The following is a 15508-nucleotide window of genomic DNA, read 5'->3' as shown; positions in this document are numbered from 1 at the left end:
ACACGTTTCACACTTACATGTAATTATGAGTAAATTTGTGCTCGTTCAATCAAGAAAGCCTCAGTCGATGTTCCGGTTCATCCCAGAGCTGCTGAGTGGGGCTGAGCTCAGGGCTCTGTGCACAACCAAGTGGGCACAGTCACGCTGGAACAGCTAAGGACCTTCCCTAAACTGTTGCTGCAAAGTCAGAAGCATATCATTTCCTCTGTATGATTGATTTATTCCACCTGTTAGTGACTGTTGTGGCTGAAACACATCAGAAGGGGCGTCCTGATACTTTTGATCATGTTGTGTACTGGTGCGTATAAACGTTGAAGCTCAGCTGAATGTTTAAAGTTTTTATTAAAGATTTTTAGACGTAAAAAAGTCATTAAAATTCATTTTATTAAGAACGAATAAAAAAGAGACAAACTGAAGCAACAGAAAATCAAATCAACACTCAAACTGTGACGTAATAAATAAAAACGCTGCAGCTTCCACGTTAGCGAACGCCGCCGCGCAGGACGCTCAGTACGGCAGCGGCTCCCACGCGCTCATGCGCACGTCGTGGGCGGGCCAGCGCGGGGAGTCCCGGTAGCGCCTCCTGGAGGCCTGGGGTCTGAAGTGGAAGGCGGGCGGCGACAGATCCAGAGAGAGGGAACACTTCTCACTCACGCTGCTGATGGAAAACACGCCGTCAAACGACAGACAGTCCAGCGGTTTACAGACGCCCGGGGGCGACGCCCCGTACAGCGACAGCTGAGGAGAGACCGCGTCTGTATCCGTGCATATAGAGTCTGTGGAAGCGTACGCCGCCCTCTGCTGGCCGGACGGAGTCGATACGTCAAATCGCACGTCTACGTTCGAGTCTATAGACGGTGTGAGCGACGCCCTCTGCTGGTCGCCCGCTGTATTAAACTCGAGCTCCTCGGCCAGGCTGCACTGCTGCTTAAACACTTTATCCAGGTCAAAGATTTCGATTATTGGAACCTCAGTGACGACCTCGGGTCGAGGGTTTGAACCACGCAGACTTTGATCCTGGTCTGATTTCTGTGCCGACCCCAGTAAGGTCAAATCTTCTGAGGAACAGGGTGAAGGTGAAGGACTGCGTGAGATCTGAGGCTCCTCCGAGTCCGTCAGCTCGAGGAACGCCTGCTGCTCCTCCTGAACCCCCTCGTCGCTGAACGAGCGGCTGAACCTCCGCGCTCCCTGCCTGCGCAGCCGGACCGTCGGCGTGCGGAGGAACGAAGCCAAAGCTCCGAAGCTCCTGAACCTCTCAGCCACGGAGAAACGAGAGCTCGTTTTCTTTATCGATCCTTCAGAATCGAGCGCCGAATCTTTTCCCGTCTTGGGCTGGTGAAGAGTGCCGCACCTCCTCCTCCTCACCTCCTTCTGCTTCTTCTTCACTGGCAGGCTGACGGACACAGACCAGAAATCACCACCGAACGGGACCTGGTGCGCCCCGACCTCCTCCTGCGGCGACGCCCTGTCCTCATCATCCAAACACACGTCCAGAGCCACCTCAGGCATGCTCATGGACCGGCGTGGACCGGAGCGCTTCTTACTGCCGCTCCTCCTCTTTTTGGGTTCCTCCTTCACCTCGTCCGCCCGCACCTCCTCTGCTGCTTCAGGACTTCCTACGTCCGGTCTCTGGGTCTCCGTCTGCGCCTCGTCGTACTCCACGAGCACCTCCAGGTTTCCGTCCTCCAGTAAAACCCAGCGGTCGTCGTCGCTCGCCGCCTCAAGCTCCAGATTCTGGAGGTCGGGTATCGTCTCCTTGGTGTGGACGTTCAGGGCGTGGTCGGTCAGGGTGTGGTCGGTCAGGGCGTGGTCAGGGCTCTCCACAAAACTGCAGTTCAGGAGATCAGGATCGTCGTCCACTTCACTCCCGATCACCACTGAGAGGCAGAAGAACAGGTCAGAAGTTTACATACACACGTAATCAACTCACTGTTTTATTACATCATTTCAAACTGCAGCCTAAGTTTATTTATTAGTCATATCCAATTCCCCAGGTAGAATCACACTGCTGCAGACACCTGACACACACCCATACGGACTAGTGTCTAGTACCCAACCGCTTCTTTTCACCTGCACAAGAGAGTCACACACTGCTCTCTGTTATTCACCGTCTCGGTGCAGCACCTCGACCGGCCAGCAGAGGGAGCAATCACAGCAACACTGAAGAATCACGTCAACCCTCCCACCCTCAGACACCCGATAGCAGAGACAGGCTGCATGTTTTACCACGGTGCCACCCAAACTGACCGAGGTGAACGGTGACCAGAGGGTGAATATTTTTACCCAGCTGTATTAGAACAATAACTATGAGGATCCAGACCTCGCCCCGGCTCCTCAATCAGAATGAACGGGATCTTCAGAGATGATTTGCTGTCCGAGTTTAACAGAGACGTTTTCTCCTCGTGGCTTCCTCCGCAGAAGCTCTGGTCCCTCACTGGTTTATCGGGTGGCGTTATGCCCAGAGCCTGATCAAAAATATCAATAAATAAATAAATAAATATATAATGTAAACATTAAAAAACAGTTTTAATTCTTTTATTCATTTCACTCCACAGATCATTTAAGAATTTAATAAGAACCTGTTGGAACGTGTGACTAAATATTTAACATCACCCACACTGACCACTTTATTAGGAACACCTGTACAACAGCGCATTCACGTCATTATTTCATCCGTCTACACATCAAACATCAGACTGAAGAACAAAATCTGATCTGCAGGACTTTTAGTGAGAAACTCCTGAACTGCTGGGATTTACCTCACAACCTTCTCTAGATTCACACAAAATGGTGCAAAAAAACAAGAAAACATCCAGTGAGCGGCAGTTCTGTGGTCGGGAACGCTTTATTAATAAGAAAGAGGACCAGAGAGAGAACTCAGATACGGATTCTGCTCCTAGAATTAAAAACACACAACACGTGAGTCCTTGAAATTGTTTGACCATCGCTTTATCGTGGTCAGGGATGCAGTGGGTCCAGATTTTGCAGGAATCACTGGATACAGTGTGATCGAACACACCCCCTCTCCCCCAGACACAGCCTGTATAATGTCTGAATGTAGACGCCAGAATGGAACGATGGGGATTCAAACCCTGGATCCAAGCACTACCGAACGAGGATAAACAAACCGCTGTGACTCATGAGCGCCCCCTGTAAGTGGTTATAGTGGTGACAATGTAAAGCGTAAAGCATACAGGACTGGCGCCCCCGCTGGACATGCTGAAGAATCGGAGCGATCGTCTCTTCAGGTGAAGCCGCTCTTCTTGTTTCGGGGGTCTGAGAGGAAAAATAAACACACAAACATTTTACTAATTAAATAAATACGGCCAAAAGTATTCGGACGCCTGACCGCGAGCTCATTGGACACACCGGAGTGATTTACGGTGAGACGGTTGCAGATTTCTCCTCTTTGGAAGAGCGAGGAACGATTCATCAGCGCTGATCTTCACCGCCGGGGGACTCGGATTTCCGGTGGATTCTGATTATAAACAAAGAAGATGCTCAGCATTATCCAGATCAGACACTATAGACAGAGGGTCTCTGTGCAGCGCCGTCGATCCACCAGCAGAGGGCGTAAATGCTGCAGCGGAGGGGATTCCTCATAACTGCAGCATTTACGCCCTCTGCTGGCGGAATGACGGCGCTGCACAGAGACGAGGGACAACAAACTCTTACCGTCCGCAGACTGGCTGCTGATGGACTGGGCGTCGGCTCGGAGGTCGTGCAGGGAACGCCTGAAAGCTCAAATAACAGATAAATATCAACAATGCGTCATGAAGCACGTCCGAACCCTGACGGTTCCTCTTCGTACCTTTTCTTGGCTGATCCGTCCGCTTCTGGTACCGGTTCCTCCGACGCTTTACGCTTCACTGTGCTCGGAGACTGTGGGGCGGGGCTTCTGGAGATCAGGTGACCTGGTACAATTATTTATGAATGAATAAATAATTACTTTTAATTAACAGAAATAAAATAAAATAAAACCACAGGGACGATTTTCCACTGCTGCTCGATCCTGTTTCTATCCGGGCTTGTGACCTGCACTGACAAGCGCACCTATCAATAACTAGGCTGTTTTACCATCCCCGACCTCAGACATTAGCCAATTATGTCCATGCAGGCGCCCGACCGGTCGATAGCACAACTGAGATCTGAACCCTGAATACCCAGATCTTAGCCATCATTCACATCCACACTATAGTAGAACCCAAACTTATTTGAGTGATGTTTTGAATGCATTTTACAAACCATTTTCCTCCCAATTTAGTCATATCCAATTCCCCGACTATATTTTTCCTCTACTTTTAAGCTTCAGACCTCCACTCCTGACCGAGGAGTGACACGCCCCCTCCGACACGTGTGCAGCACCGACCAAGTTCATATGGAGATCCGTATCATGCACGGAGAGTCAAGCACCGATCTACATTATGGGCAGGTGTAGCCTAGTGGTTAAGGTACTGGACTAGTAATTGAAAGGTCGCTGGTTCAAGCCCCACTACTGCCAGGTTGCCACTGTTGGGCCCTTAACCAAGGCCCTTAACCCTCAATTACTTAGACAATATGCCATTACAGTATTGTAAGTCGCTTTGGATAAAAGCGTCCGCTAAATGCTGGAAATGTAAACGTAAATGTCCATTATCCCCCGTCTCTGTGTAGTGCAGTACCATCGATCAGCCAGCAGAGGGAGTAACTGCAGCACTCCCACCCTCCGAGAGCAGCAGAACAGAGATTAGAACTAGTGAGCATGAGATGAACACTTCAACTGTTTCCTAATGATCAGGATCAGCAGGTTCTGCATCAGTGGAAAACATCTAACGGTGCTTTAGTACCTGAGGATACGTCCAAGGACAGAGGGGGGCCGGTGGGTGTCCGTCCCGGCCGCAGCTTAGAAAAAGCGTCCACAAAAATCTCTACAAATAAACACAGCGGTACAGAAATCAGCTTTTATGAGCTTTTTCTGTAGCTGAATTTAAATCTCAGGTAAGAATGATGAGAACGTCCAGGAAAGCCGATAAGACATGAAATAAAGATCAGAACAATCGACACATCACTGCTTTTATCTGCATTTCACACCCTGTCCAAACTGTTTTGGATTGTGGGCTGGTACTTCTCTCTGTCCAGCGTTTATTCAGAGCCACACAGACGTTCTTACCCCCGACGCTCCTCCTCCTCTGTCTGCTCATGTTGCTGTACACGCTGAGCCGGCTCCTCCTGGTGACCACGGCGCCCTCTGCTGGAGAGTTGGATTCACTCAGCTCCAGCGTTCCCAGTGTTTCCAGTATGGACGAGGGCACGACCCCTACAACACAGACAACACGGTCAGAGGAGCACGGAGGAGCACAGAGACACGACTCCGCCCGGACGCGGTCAGTGATGAAGACGTCTCACCGATGCGCTCGGCGTGCAGGATGAGCGATCTGATGGCGGCCGTTTGCTGCTCCAGTTGCTTCTCGGTGTGAACGGTGAGACGACACGTCTGAGCCGAACAGGAGAGCAGATTCGGTGCCATCACCAGCGCCAAACTGCCCACCTCCATCCTGTTCTCATCACACCTGCACCATCACACAGGCATTTTTCAGTTGTTGCATATTCATATTTAAGTTATCCAACACCCACATCACCCCCGTGCAGGACGGGTACCTGAGCGCCACGTCTCTGAGGAAGGTACAGCTGTACTGCAGGGTCCGGGTTTGTACTGGGGTCAGGAGCGAGGTCAGCAGCAGCGTGGCTCTCTCCCTGGCGCCCTCCTCCAGCGTCTGAGCCTGGCACAGCGCCGCCTGCAGGTCGAGGGCTATCAGCGGCGCGGGAAGCTCGCGCAGGAACTGCTTTAGCAGAGAGGCTACGTCACACGGCTGCAGCAGAGCGTCGCGGGGGGGCAGGAAGATCCGCTCACCATTCTCCAGCTCCGACTACAGGACGAGAGAGAAGTCACGCCCGTCTGTCCAACCTACATCAGTAAACTCTTCAGTTCAGCACTTTATTATTAACACGGTTTAAAGTTTCTCACTCTGAGAGTTCTGATGCGTCCCAGCGAGCCGGTCTTCCTGAACAGACCCTCGGTGTGGAGGTGCCGAGACAGATATCCACACGCCTCCACCAGGAACCTGAACACCAACCCAACCAGAGATCAATCAGAACTGAAATCACAGACGTCCATCAGACAGAAGCATGAAAACAGAAGCAGATCTGCACCTACAGCGGGACGGAACCGTTCACCTCCTCCACGCGCTGCTGAGGAAGCAGCTGCAGATCCCGACCGAAAGAGAACCGCCGCTCGGAGTCCTGAAAACAAGAGACAGTTAGAAACCGATTCAAAAATTCCACGATTCAAATCCATTTGACATGTAAAATGAATCGATATTCTCTTTAAACAGTAGAGGGCGCCGGCGCTATACACCTCGTCTTGATGACGTCACTGGTGCTATACACCTGGTTGCCAAATTCGGGTTTTTTCAGCTAAATTGGGCTTAATTCAAAATTGTTTTGCATAGTTTGTACCTAATAATAAATAATAAAAGGAAACTTTGTCATCATTTGTCTTCAATTTCAGTTTTAAAAAATCGGGGAAAAATCGTACCGTGAACCCAGTATCATGAATCGCATCGCATCGAGGGTAGAGTGTATCGTTACATCCCTACGAGAGACGCTGCGTCAAAGAGCGTCAACATGGAGCCACACAACACAAACACCACGCCGTACGCTCACGTCTACAGAACCGGGACTCAAAACAGATCCACTCCTGTTTTTCAGTGGATGAAAGATTGGAGCACGTTGTTCTCTGTCCACATTAAAAAAATGCATAAAACAACATTTATTATTAAACACTACATGATCAAAAGTATCGGGACGCCCCTTCTAATGACTGAATCATGAAATAAATCAATCATAGAAAGGAAATGATTACGCCTCTGATGCTTGTCCTGTGAGGACAAATCATGATGCCCCCACCACCACACTTCACAGAACATTTACATCTTACTTTTACATTTTCGGCATTTAGCGGACGCTTTTATCCAAAGCGATTTACACTAATGTGACAGTATACAGTCTGAGCAATTGAGGGTTAAGGGCCTTGCTCAAGGGCCCAACAGTGGCAACCTGGCAGTGGTGGGGCTTAAACCGGCAACCTTTTGGTTACTAGTCCAGTACCTTAACTGCTAGGCTACACCTGCCCTACAGTAGGTTCAGCACTGGTGTGCTACCTTTCGACTGAACGGGCACAAATTCCCACAGACGCTTTCTGAAACCTCATGGGAAAAACTCTCTCAAAAGAGTGGAGACTGTTAATGTGGCTCCATACTAAAGTCTCTTGGTTTTGTAACAAGCTTATAGTCGGGTATGCTTCTGAATGTGTTGCAACAGTTTAGGGAAGGACCTTTCCTGTTCCAGCATGAGCTCTATAAAGACGTGAATTAAAGCTGCACACAGTCCTGAGCTCAGCCTCACTCAGCAGCTCTGGGATGAACCGGAACACCGACTGATCAATCAGCACCCAGCCACACACATGCTGTCATGTCTTGTCACTCTGTTTTAATATACAGAGCAAGCTCATGATCAGGCGTCCACATACTCATTGGTTCTTTTAATGAGCTCCACACTCAGACCTGATGGAGCTACAGAAACTCAGAGCTAGGGCTGATGCGGGACTGATTCAGATGCTCAGGTTCGAATCCCGTGATCCCAGTGTGCATGTGCAGCAGCAGCAGCAGCAGCAGCAGCATCAGTATTAGAGCTCGTACCTGTACAGGTGAGCGCTCAGGTGTTCTCTCCCCGTGCACGAAGTTCTTCCAGTTCCTGACGCGCACACCGACCGCTTTCAGCGCGCGCACGACGGCCAGCACGCGTGCACGCTCCTCCGGTACCACTGCAGGCATCGCTGAGCTGAACCGAACCGAACCGGTACCGTTCACACCAAACCCAACACACCTGAGTGCTAATCCAGACCTACTGTCAACCACTACCTGAGCAACATCCACACCCGACACGTGACTGGATGGCTTTCCGGTCACCTGTGCGCGCGCGCGCGTTCCCGAGGCAATTAAGGAACGCGTTAGTGAGTTTGTCAGGCGGTTACGCGCATTCGTGCCTCCACACTGATTACAGCTGAAATGGATCAGCGCCCCCTGCTGGTTCACCTACTGCATTACACCAATCAGAGACGCGCTTCCACCCAGGTGACTGATTTCTTTAATTAACACTTTTTACTCAGCAATGAAACTTTACATTGATAAAATAAAATTATATATATATATATATATATATAATTAAATAAATTATAGCGATGGCACAAATGAAGCTTGAGAACAAACCGACTCGTTTTACATTTTCAGCATTTATCAGAGGCTTTTATCCAAAGTGACTTACAGAACTGTGACAGTGTATTGTCTAAGCAGTTGAGGGTTAAGGGCCTTGCTCAAGGGCCCAACAGAGGCAACCTAGCAGTGGTGGGACTTAAACCAGCGATATTTTGATTACAAGCCCAGTGCCTTTACCACTAGGCTACAACAGACTCGTTTTGAACCGAATGACTAAACACTGCGATCAAAATTAATATAATAAAATAATAAAATATTATTAAACATTTTATCCTGGTCAGGGCCGCGATGGTAATAAATCTCAACCTTTAATTAAAGTAAAGTGCTTTGAAGTGCAAAGAACAATGGAATAAATCAAATGTAGTTGAAATACATCAGCATGTTCATTATAATCTTTATAATAATAAAACTTAATAATGGTTTGGGAACTGAAGACACCAACACCGTTCAATTTTTGGAGGCACCACAGCAGATCATTCTGGTCTGCATATCAGGTGAGATGTTGTGTTGTTTGATAAAACACAGCAGGAAATAAGTGCATTAGTTTATAAATGTCATTATTAAAGTTTGATCCTGTAATAAAATAAAATATGAAATTAAATTTATATATACTGTATATATTTATTTATTTATGCTGAGTTTCTACACTGTGGCGCCCTCTGCTGGCTGCTGGAGGTGCTGCACAGAGACGATGAATAATGTAGAGCAGTGCGTGACTCTCTGTATGTGATCCTGATCCCTGTGTCAGGTACGACAGTGGAGAAAATACAAATGGGGAACTGGATATGCAGAAACATTTATAAATACTCTTGCACTAATATTTCATTGGACTTTCACCAGAACATGAAACATCAGGAGGGACGTTAGTAAAGTAGATCTTTTATTGATGGACACTTTTCATCAGACTGAAATCAGACGGATTCATAAATAATGACGTTTGTACACTAAGTGCTCGACGTTCACAGCTTCATGTTAGCAACGAAATCTTCTCCTTTCTTGATGGAGCCCTTCAGTTCAGTCAGAGCTTCAGACACCAGCTTCTCCTCGAACGCCGAGAGCTTCCCCAGACCCAGGTTCTTCTCGATACCGTTCTTCTGCAATACACAAACAACACAAAGGTTTATTATCTAAAAAAAAAAAAAAAACACCTCGATGTTTATGAGCACCCATCATCCTGATTTCAGTCAAAAGTTTTGTATCAGGAGACAGATACACCCCCCACCCCACACACAGTAGATGCAAATCTTGGTTTATTTTGGGTGTGTGAGGGGAAATTTAACAGTCCCAGTAGGGCAGTGAAGAGTGCATCCCAAATCTGCAATCGAGATTCAGATTTCATTCCTACTTTTATTCTTCAGGCTATTTTATAGATAGAAGATATGTTAGGACTGTACTGGTCATTTCTAAATGCTCTTCCCCTAAATAGCCTCAGTAAAAGCACTGGTACCAGTAACACAGAGGAGAGGAGACGAGTGTTTAATCTGCTCTTCTTCTTAACAAACAGAACAATGAAGCATAAAGGACAGAAACATTTATGCTGCTAATAATAATAATAAATACATCCTGAAAGTGTGTTTTATTTATCGTTTGTGTACGGTGGGACCTACCCCGAGCAGCAGGGGGGTGGAGAAGTATTTGCACTCGGTCTCCTCGGATCGGATGAACGCACACTCCACCACGCCCTCTTTACCGTTCATGGCATCCAGCAGGGAGAAGGTGAACCGGGCACCAGCGTACGCCATGGACAGGGTGGCGGAACCTTAAACAAACACACACACACACACACACACACACACACACACACACACACACACACACACACACACACACACACACACACACACACACACACACACACACAACCAGGTTAGTATAAGTCAAAAGGGAAATTAATAAATAGAAGAATTTGGTGAAGCTCTTTGTAATAGCACATTTCTACCAGAGATGGTGCCAAATCTCAAAAAGCCTAAAAACGACATGCAATTGAAAGCTAAGGGCCTTGCTCAAGGGCCCAATAGTGGCAACGTAAAATGTGGTGGTGAAAGGGCTTAAACCAGCAACCTTCACATGATTAGTCCAGTACCTTAACCACCAAGTTACCACTGTTTAACCTATATACAAATAAACTCATCACGCCTTACTGGATCAGCGGAAAACCACAAGTGAGAGAACATTAAAACCTTCTCACTATAATAATAATAATAATAACAATAACAATATTAATAATAATAATAATAATAATAATAATATTAATAACAATAACAATATTAATAATAATAATAATATTAATAATAATAATAATATGAATAATAATAATAATAATAATAACAATAATAATAATAATAATAATAATGATAATATGAATAATAATAATAATAATAATAACAATATTAATAATAATAATAATATTAATAATAATAATAATATTATTAATAATAATAATAATAACAATAATAATAATAATAATAATAATAATAATGATAATAATAATAATAATAATAATATGAATAATAATAACAATAACAATATTAATAATAATGATAATAATAATAATATTAATAATAATAATAAATGATAAATGATAATAATAATAATAACATTAATAATAATAATAATAATAATGATGATAATAATAATAATAATAATGATAATAATAATAATAACAATAATAATATTAATAATAATTATAATAATGATAACAATAATAATATTAATAATAAATTATAATGATAATAATAATAACAATAATAATAATAATAACAATAATAATAATATTAATAATAATAACAACAACAATAATATTAATAATAATAATAATATTAATAATAATAATAATAACAATAATAATAATATTAATAATAATAATAATAATAATGATAATAATAACATATATACTACATATCATGATTTAATTCTGTGACATTATTTAAGCCAATAAAATCAGACCAGGATTGATACAACTCTACGATTAGTCTGAGACGATGGCAGCGGTACCTGCTCCAGCTTTGGCCTTGACCACCTCAGTTCCGGCCTCCTGAATCCTCTCGGTCAGAGCTTTGAGCTGATCAGCAGGAAACTCCACCTTCGGAGTGCACTACACACAGGAAACGCATCACAGCTCACACACACTGAGGATTTATGAGAGAGATAAAAGGAGAGAGGGGTTTATACATGTTTTACCTGGGAGATCAGAGGGATGATGGTTTTTCCTGCATGACCTCCAACAACTGGAACATTGACGCGAGCGGGATCGAGACCCTACACACAGAAACCTGAGCATCAGTGACTCCATCTGTTTAATTGAGCAGGATCAGGGTTGGGTCAGACTATTCAGGTACGGTACAGGTGATCAGGACTGACCCGACCTGCACTTGGTTTACTCACTTTGAGCTCGGCGACGAAGGTGTTGGCTCTGACGATGTCCAGCGTGGTGACTCCGAACACTCTGTTAGGGTTGTACACGCCGTGCTTCTTGAACACCTCTGCAGTGATGGGAATGGTGGAGTTCACCTGAACAAAGAGAAACTCGGATCGATCAATCAACATGAAACGTTCCGCACAGGGATCAGACGACCGCCAGACGACGTTTACTCTGGATATTACACCTAGTGCTGTAAAGGTTCCTTCATCCCGATAACCAGTCTGTAGCCGCCATCAGCGGCACAGCGGGCGATAAAGCGAAACCCATCAGATATCAGCGTGATAACTTCAGCCGGTCGTCCAACAATGCGTCTGAACACCTAGCCCTCTCTCTACACAGACGCATTTCCCATCATCCTACACGAGGGAGCGTCCGACTAAATCTGTGATGATGTAATGGGTGGATCTCTGTCTAAGTAGAGAGTCTAAATAATCTGCCTTATGAGTCCATGTGTTATTAGAATCTTCTGTACTGAGGAGCTGATCAGGTAGGTAGTGGGGGAGCAGGGTGGGTCACCAGGTTCTCACACAGACCCCTAGTCCCCTACCTTACACAATCCTGCTTCACCTCCGACTTATTGTCAGTCTGTACGATTATAAAACAAAATATTTTGTCTCCCCCTAGTGGAGAGACTTCAGCCTGTTGTGTGTGTGTGTGAGCTACCAGGTCCAGGACTAGTGATTAAGTTCCTTACAGGATTAGCGATGATGCAGATCATGGCTTCAGGGCAGGTGCGGGCGCAGGCGTTCGTCAGAGTGGCAACGATGGTGGCGTTAGTGTTAAACAGATCATCCCGAGTCATGCCTGTTAAAGCGGAAACGATTCGACATTTCAATGCAATGCAATTCTTTCAGCTGAAAACAGCCGTTTCAATTCCACTCGTATTTATTCTGGTGTGGTGTATCTGGGATCAAACTGAAGGACCTGGTTTGCGTGGGACTCCAGCAGGAATAACCACGACCTCACAGCCCTTCAGAGCAGCGTCCAGCTGATCGGCTCCGATATAACCTGAAACACGAACAGAGATCATCGGTCAGGATGCAAACGCAGATGTACACGGGTACCAGAGTCCAGGAGAGCTGAAGGGTCGGCGCTGGCTTCCGCACAGGTTGGACCCTTGAGCAGGAATGTTAAATAAACAAATGAGAGGAGATTTGGATTCAGTACCTGTGACCTTGGCTCTGGTCTCGATGTGGCTGAGGTCGGCGGCCACGCCGGGCGTGTGGGCGATATCGTACAGAGAGAGCTCGCTCACCAGAGGACTGTTCTTCAGCAGGAGCGAGAGCGGCTGTCCGATTCCACCCGACGCTCCCAGCACCGCCACTTTGGCATTGTTCTACGGAGAAAACGAACGCGTCTGATCATCGATCGTTCACGTCTCTACAACTTCACCATGACCAGTACACTAACGACCTTGGACACGACCCTCTGACCTTTGAAGAGCGGCCAAGCGCCAGTGATGAGGTTCGTATTAAAGGGTGCACGTGTGAGACGGCTCGAAATCTGATCTGACCCGACGAGTGAGACATGCAGTACGACACAAACACGGGTCAGAACTGCAGCTGCATCAATATATCGGTATATCGGTATCACAGTAATGGTCAAAAGTATGCAAACACCTGACCAGCTAATCAAACATCCCATATTTATTGTGGACTTGCGTGGTGGGAATTTGTGCACACCTACCGATGTCAGACTAGAAAGTCGACCAACACTCCGGTGTTGAGGTCAGGGAAATGGGGTGACCACCACTCTCCACACAAACCAGGTCTTTATGGACTTTTTGTTCACAATAGCACAGTCATGCTGGAAAAAAGGGGCCTTCCCTAAACTCTTGCCGCAAAATTTAATATTTGTTTTATAGAATTGGAACATGAACTCAAAAACAAGGCGTGTCCACATACTATTGGTCATACAGTGTATTAATATCCAGGTAGAAACAGCCAGGTCTCATAAGGACACATGAAGATCAGATCTGCAGGAAACACTGCTATAGCAGGAGGAAGAAAACGGGCGTGGCAGGGAAACTTTGATTTCTATATTAATTTATCTGATCACTTATCTGAACATCTAAATCCACCTGATCACTAAAGCATGAACACGATTCCACCAACACGTCCACGTCCAACCCAAACCTCTGCCCAGCCTCATTCTTCAACACGTCCTTTAACTAAGTCACCGTAATGATCAAGTTATCAGCTTTAAAGATATACAGATTTTAATTCATAATAAAGTCTATCAATAATAAAGATTTACAGCAATACAGATTCAATCAACATAAATCCATCCTTTCCATTTTTGCAAATCTGAACAAGCTGGAGACGTCTCTGTGCCCTTATAAATAGGGCTAGTACGCCTGGACCCATGGTGAAGTACCAGGACAAGAGGTCTCTGTTCACAGTCGAGCAAGCTTTACATCTCCATGGCTTACAGGCTGCTGTCAGAGAGAGATGTCCCCACTTCACAATCAGCATCTTAAAGCTCTGTGTGTATCAGTCTCTAAGCCCTCAGCTATAAAAAGCTATAAAGCCTGATTGACTGTGTTCAGTCACACCCATGGTGCAGCAGATTTCAGTTAATAGCAGACCTATATTTTGTTATGTCCTGGATTGCACTTCACTTTCACATTTCACATAAGAGACTCCTGTTCCATGTAGTTCAGATAAGACGCAGATAAACTATCCATATTTATGATGGCATTAAAATCAGCCAGATAAAAGCGATTAGATAAAACTAAATAAAACGTTTAACTCATCAGCTGTATCAGAATAATGTTTTAAGGGAAGAATGTGAACATATAAGTGCATTAAATATCGAATAAAATATGGAAAAGAACAAACATTAGTTTTAATAGGTGGTGTTCCAATCCGCACACTGGTCTACTAAATAGTGTGTCCAAAAAGTAAAGGCACTGCACTACTACTGCGCACTATGAAGTGTGCTAGTATGCGGATTGGGACGCAGCCATGGTGCTTCCCAGAGCTTTAGAGGTGACATTTAACATGATCAAACGACTCGCTTTATTTACCTGAGAGGACGTAGAAAGGCAGCGGGCGAGGCTGGCAGTCGGTCTGGCGATTCTTGAGAACATGATGGACGCTGTTTTATGTTAAGTTTAATCGAAACGTTTCAGTCAAGTGTTTCCTCAGAGCTCCTCACTGTGACACCAACGTCCTCCAGATCCACACCGAGTCGAGACTGAAAGCGCTGCGCAACCATGCTAATGCAGCTAATGCCGCTCCGTGATTGGTCCAAACAGCTGTCAATCACTGATTCGTACGTCCAGACGATCTGCCATTGGTCAGTTGTTCGAACGTCACCCAAAAGCTTCAGAGTTCCTGTCAGTCTTAAAATAAAGTTAAAATAAAACGGATTTATATTAAAGCTCATGGCTCATTTTATGTAAGTTTTAATAGTATGTTTATAAAATGTAGAATTGTTGATAAATAAAGTGCAACCACACATTTCAAATACAGAAATGAGAGTGTCATGTGACAAGAAGAGAAATAGTGACATTTCAAACCTGTTTATCTCCTATATATAACTGTAAGATTAGCTTCATTCTACATGCATCACATTTGTAAGAGTCAGTTTTACTTAATGGAAATAAGTCGTCTTTGTGAGGTCTGTTAGTGTGGTAGCTAGTGTTTATTTAACCCTAAAGAAGCACAGACTGAGAGAAGGGTATAGGAGTATTTCAGTGGCACTGAACTCATCTCATATAGTTTAGTTAAGTCCATTATATTAAAGTGGAGAAAAATGTAAAGCTACAGCC

The 15508-nt window shown here is 45.2% G+C and overlaps 2 protein-coding genes across 2 annotated transcripts; both read right to left on the bottom strand.

The window, feature by feature from the left end:
• Nucleotides 1–422: 422 nt before the first annotated feature.
• Nucleotides 423–7871, bottom strand: zgc:153345 (uncharacterized protein LOC566129 homolog). The gene is made up of 13 exons (XM_063013808.1): nucleotides 7737–7871; nucleotides 6194–6279; nucleotides 6005–6101; nucleotides 5638–5906; nucleotides 5386–5549; nucleotides 5150–5296; nucleotides 4827–4907; nucleotides 3812–3914; nucleotides 3676–3734; nucleotides 3370–3478; nucleotides 3195–3276; nucleotides 2321–2465; nucleotides 423–1877 (listed from the first exon to the last, which is right to left on the bottom strand). The coding sequence occupies exons 1-13, from the start codon at nucleotides 7869–7871 to the stop codon at nucleotides 508–510; spliced, it is 2847 nt and encodes a 948-aa protein (XP_062869878.1). The 3' UTR covers nucleotides 423–507.
• Nucleotides 7872–9179: 1308 nt separating this feature from the next.
• mdh2 (malate dehydrogenase 2, NAD (mitochondrial)) lies at nucleotides 9180–14942 on the bottom strand. Its single transcript, XM_063013920.1, has 9 exons — nucleotides 14762–14942; nucleotides 12901–13069; nucleotides 12658–12741; nucleotides 12428–12537; nucleotides 11697–11822; nucleotides 11493–11570; nucleotides 11307–11406; nucleotides 9920–10071; nucleotides 9180–9406 (listed from the first exon to the last, which is right to left on the bottom strand). Exons 1-9 carry the CDS (start codon nucleotides 14822–14824, stop codon nucleotides 9272–9274), a joined length of 1017 nt encoding a protein of 338 aa, XP_062869990.1. The 5' UTR covers nucleotides 14825–14942; the 3' UTR covers nucleotides 9180–9271.
• Nucleotides 14943–15508: the final 566 nt, after the last annotated feature.

Source organism: Trichomycterus rosablanca, chromosome 18, assembly GCF_030014385.1.
Source record: "Trichomycterus rosablanca isolate fTriRos1 chromosome 18, fTriRos1.hap1, whole genome shotgun sequence".
In the NCBI taxonomy this organism is placed as follows: domain Eukaryota; kingdom Metazoa; phylum Chordata; class Actinopteri; order Siluriformes; family Trichomycteridae; genus Trichomycterus; species Trichomycterus rosablanca.
The sequence above is the reverse complement of the archived record's forward strand: the minus strand, read 5'-3'. Positions and strand labels throughout refer to the sequence as shown.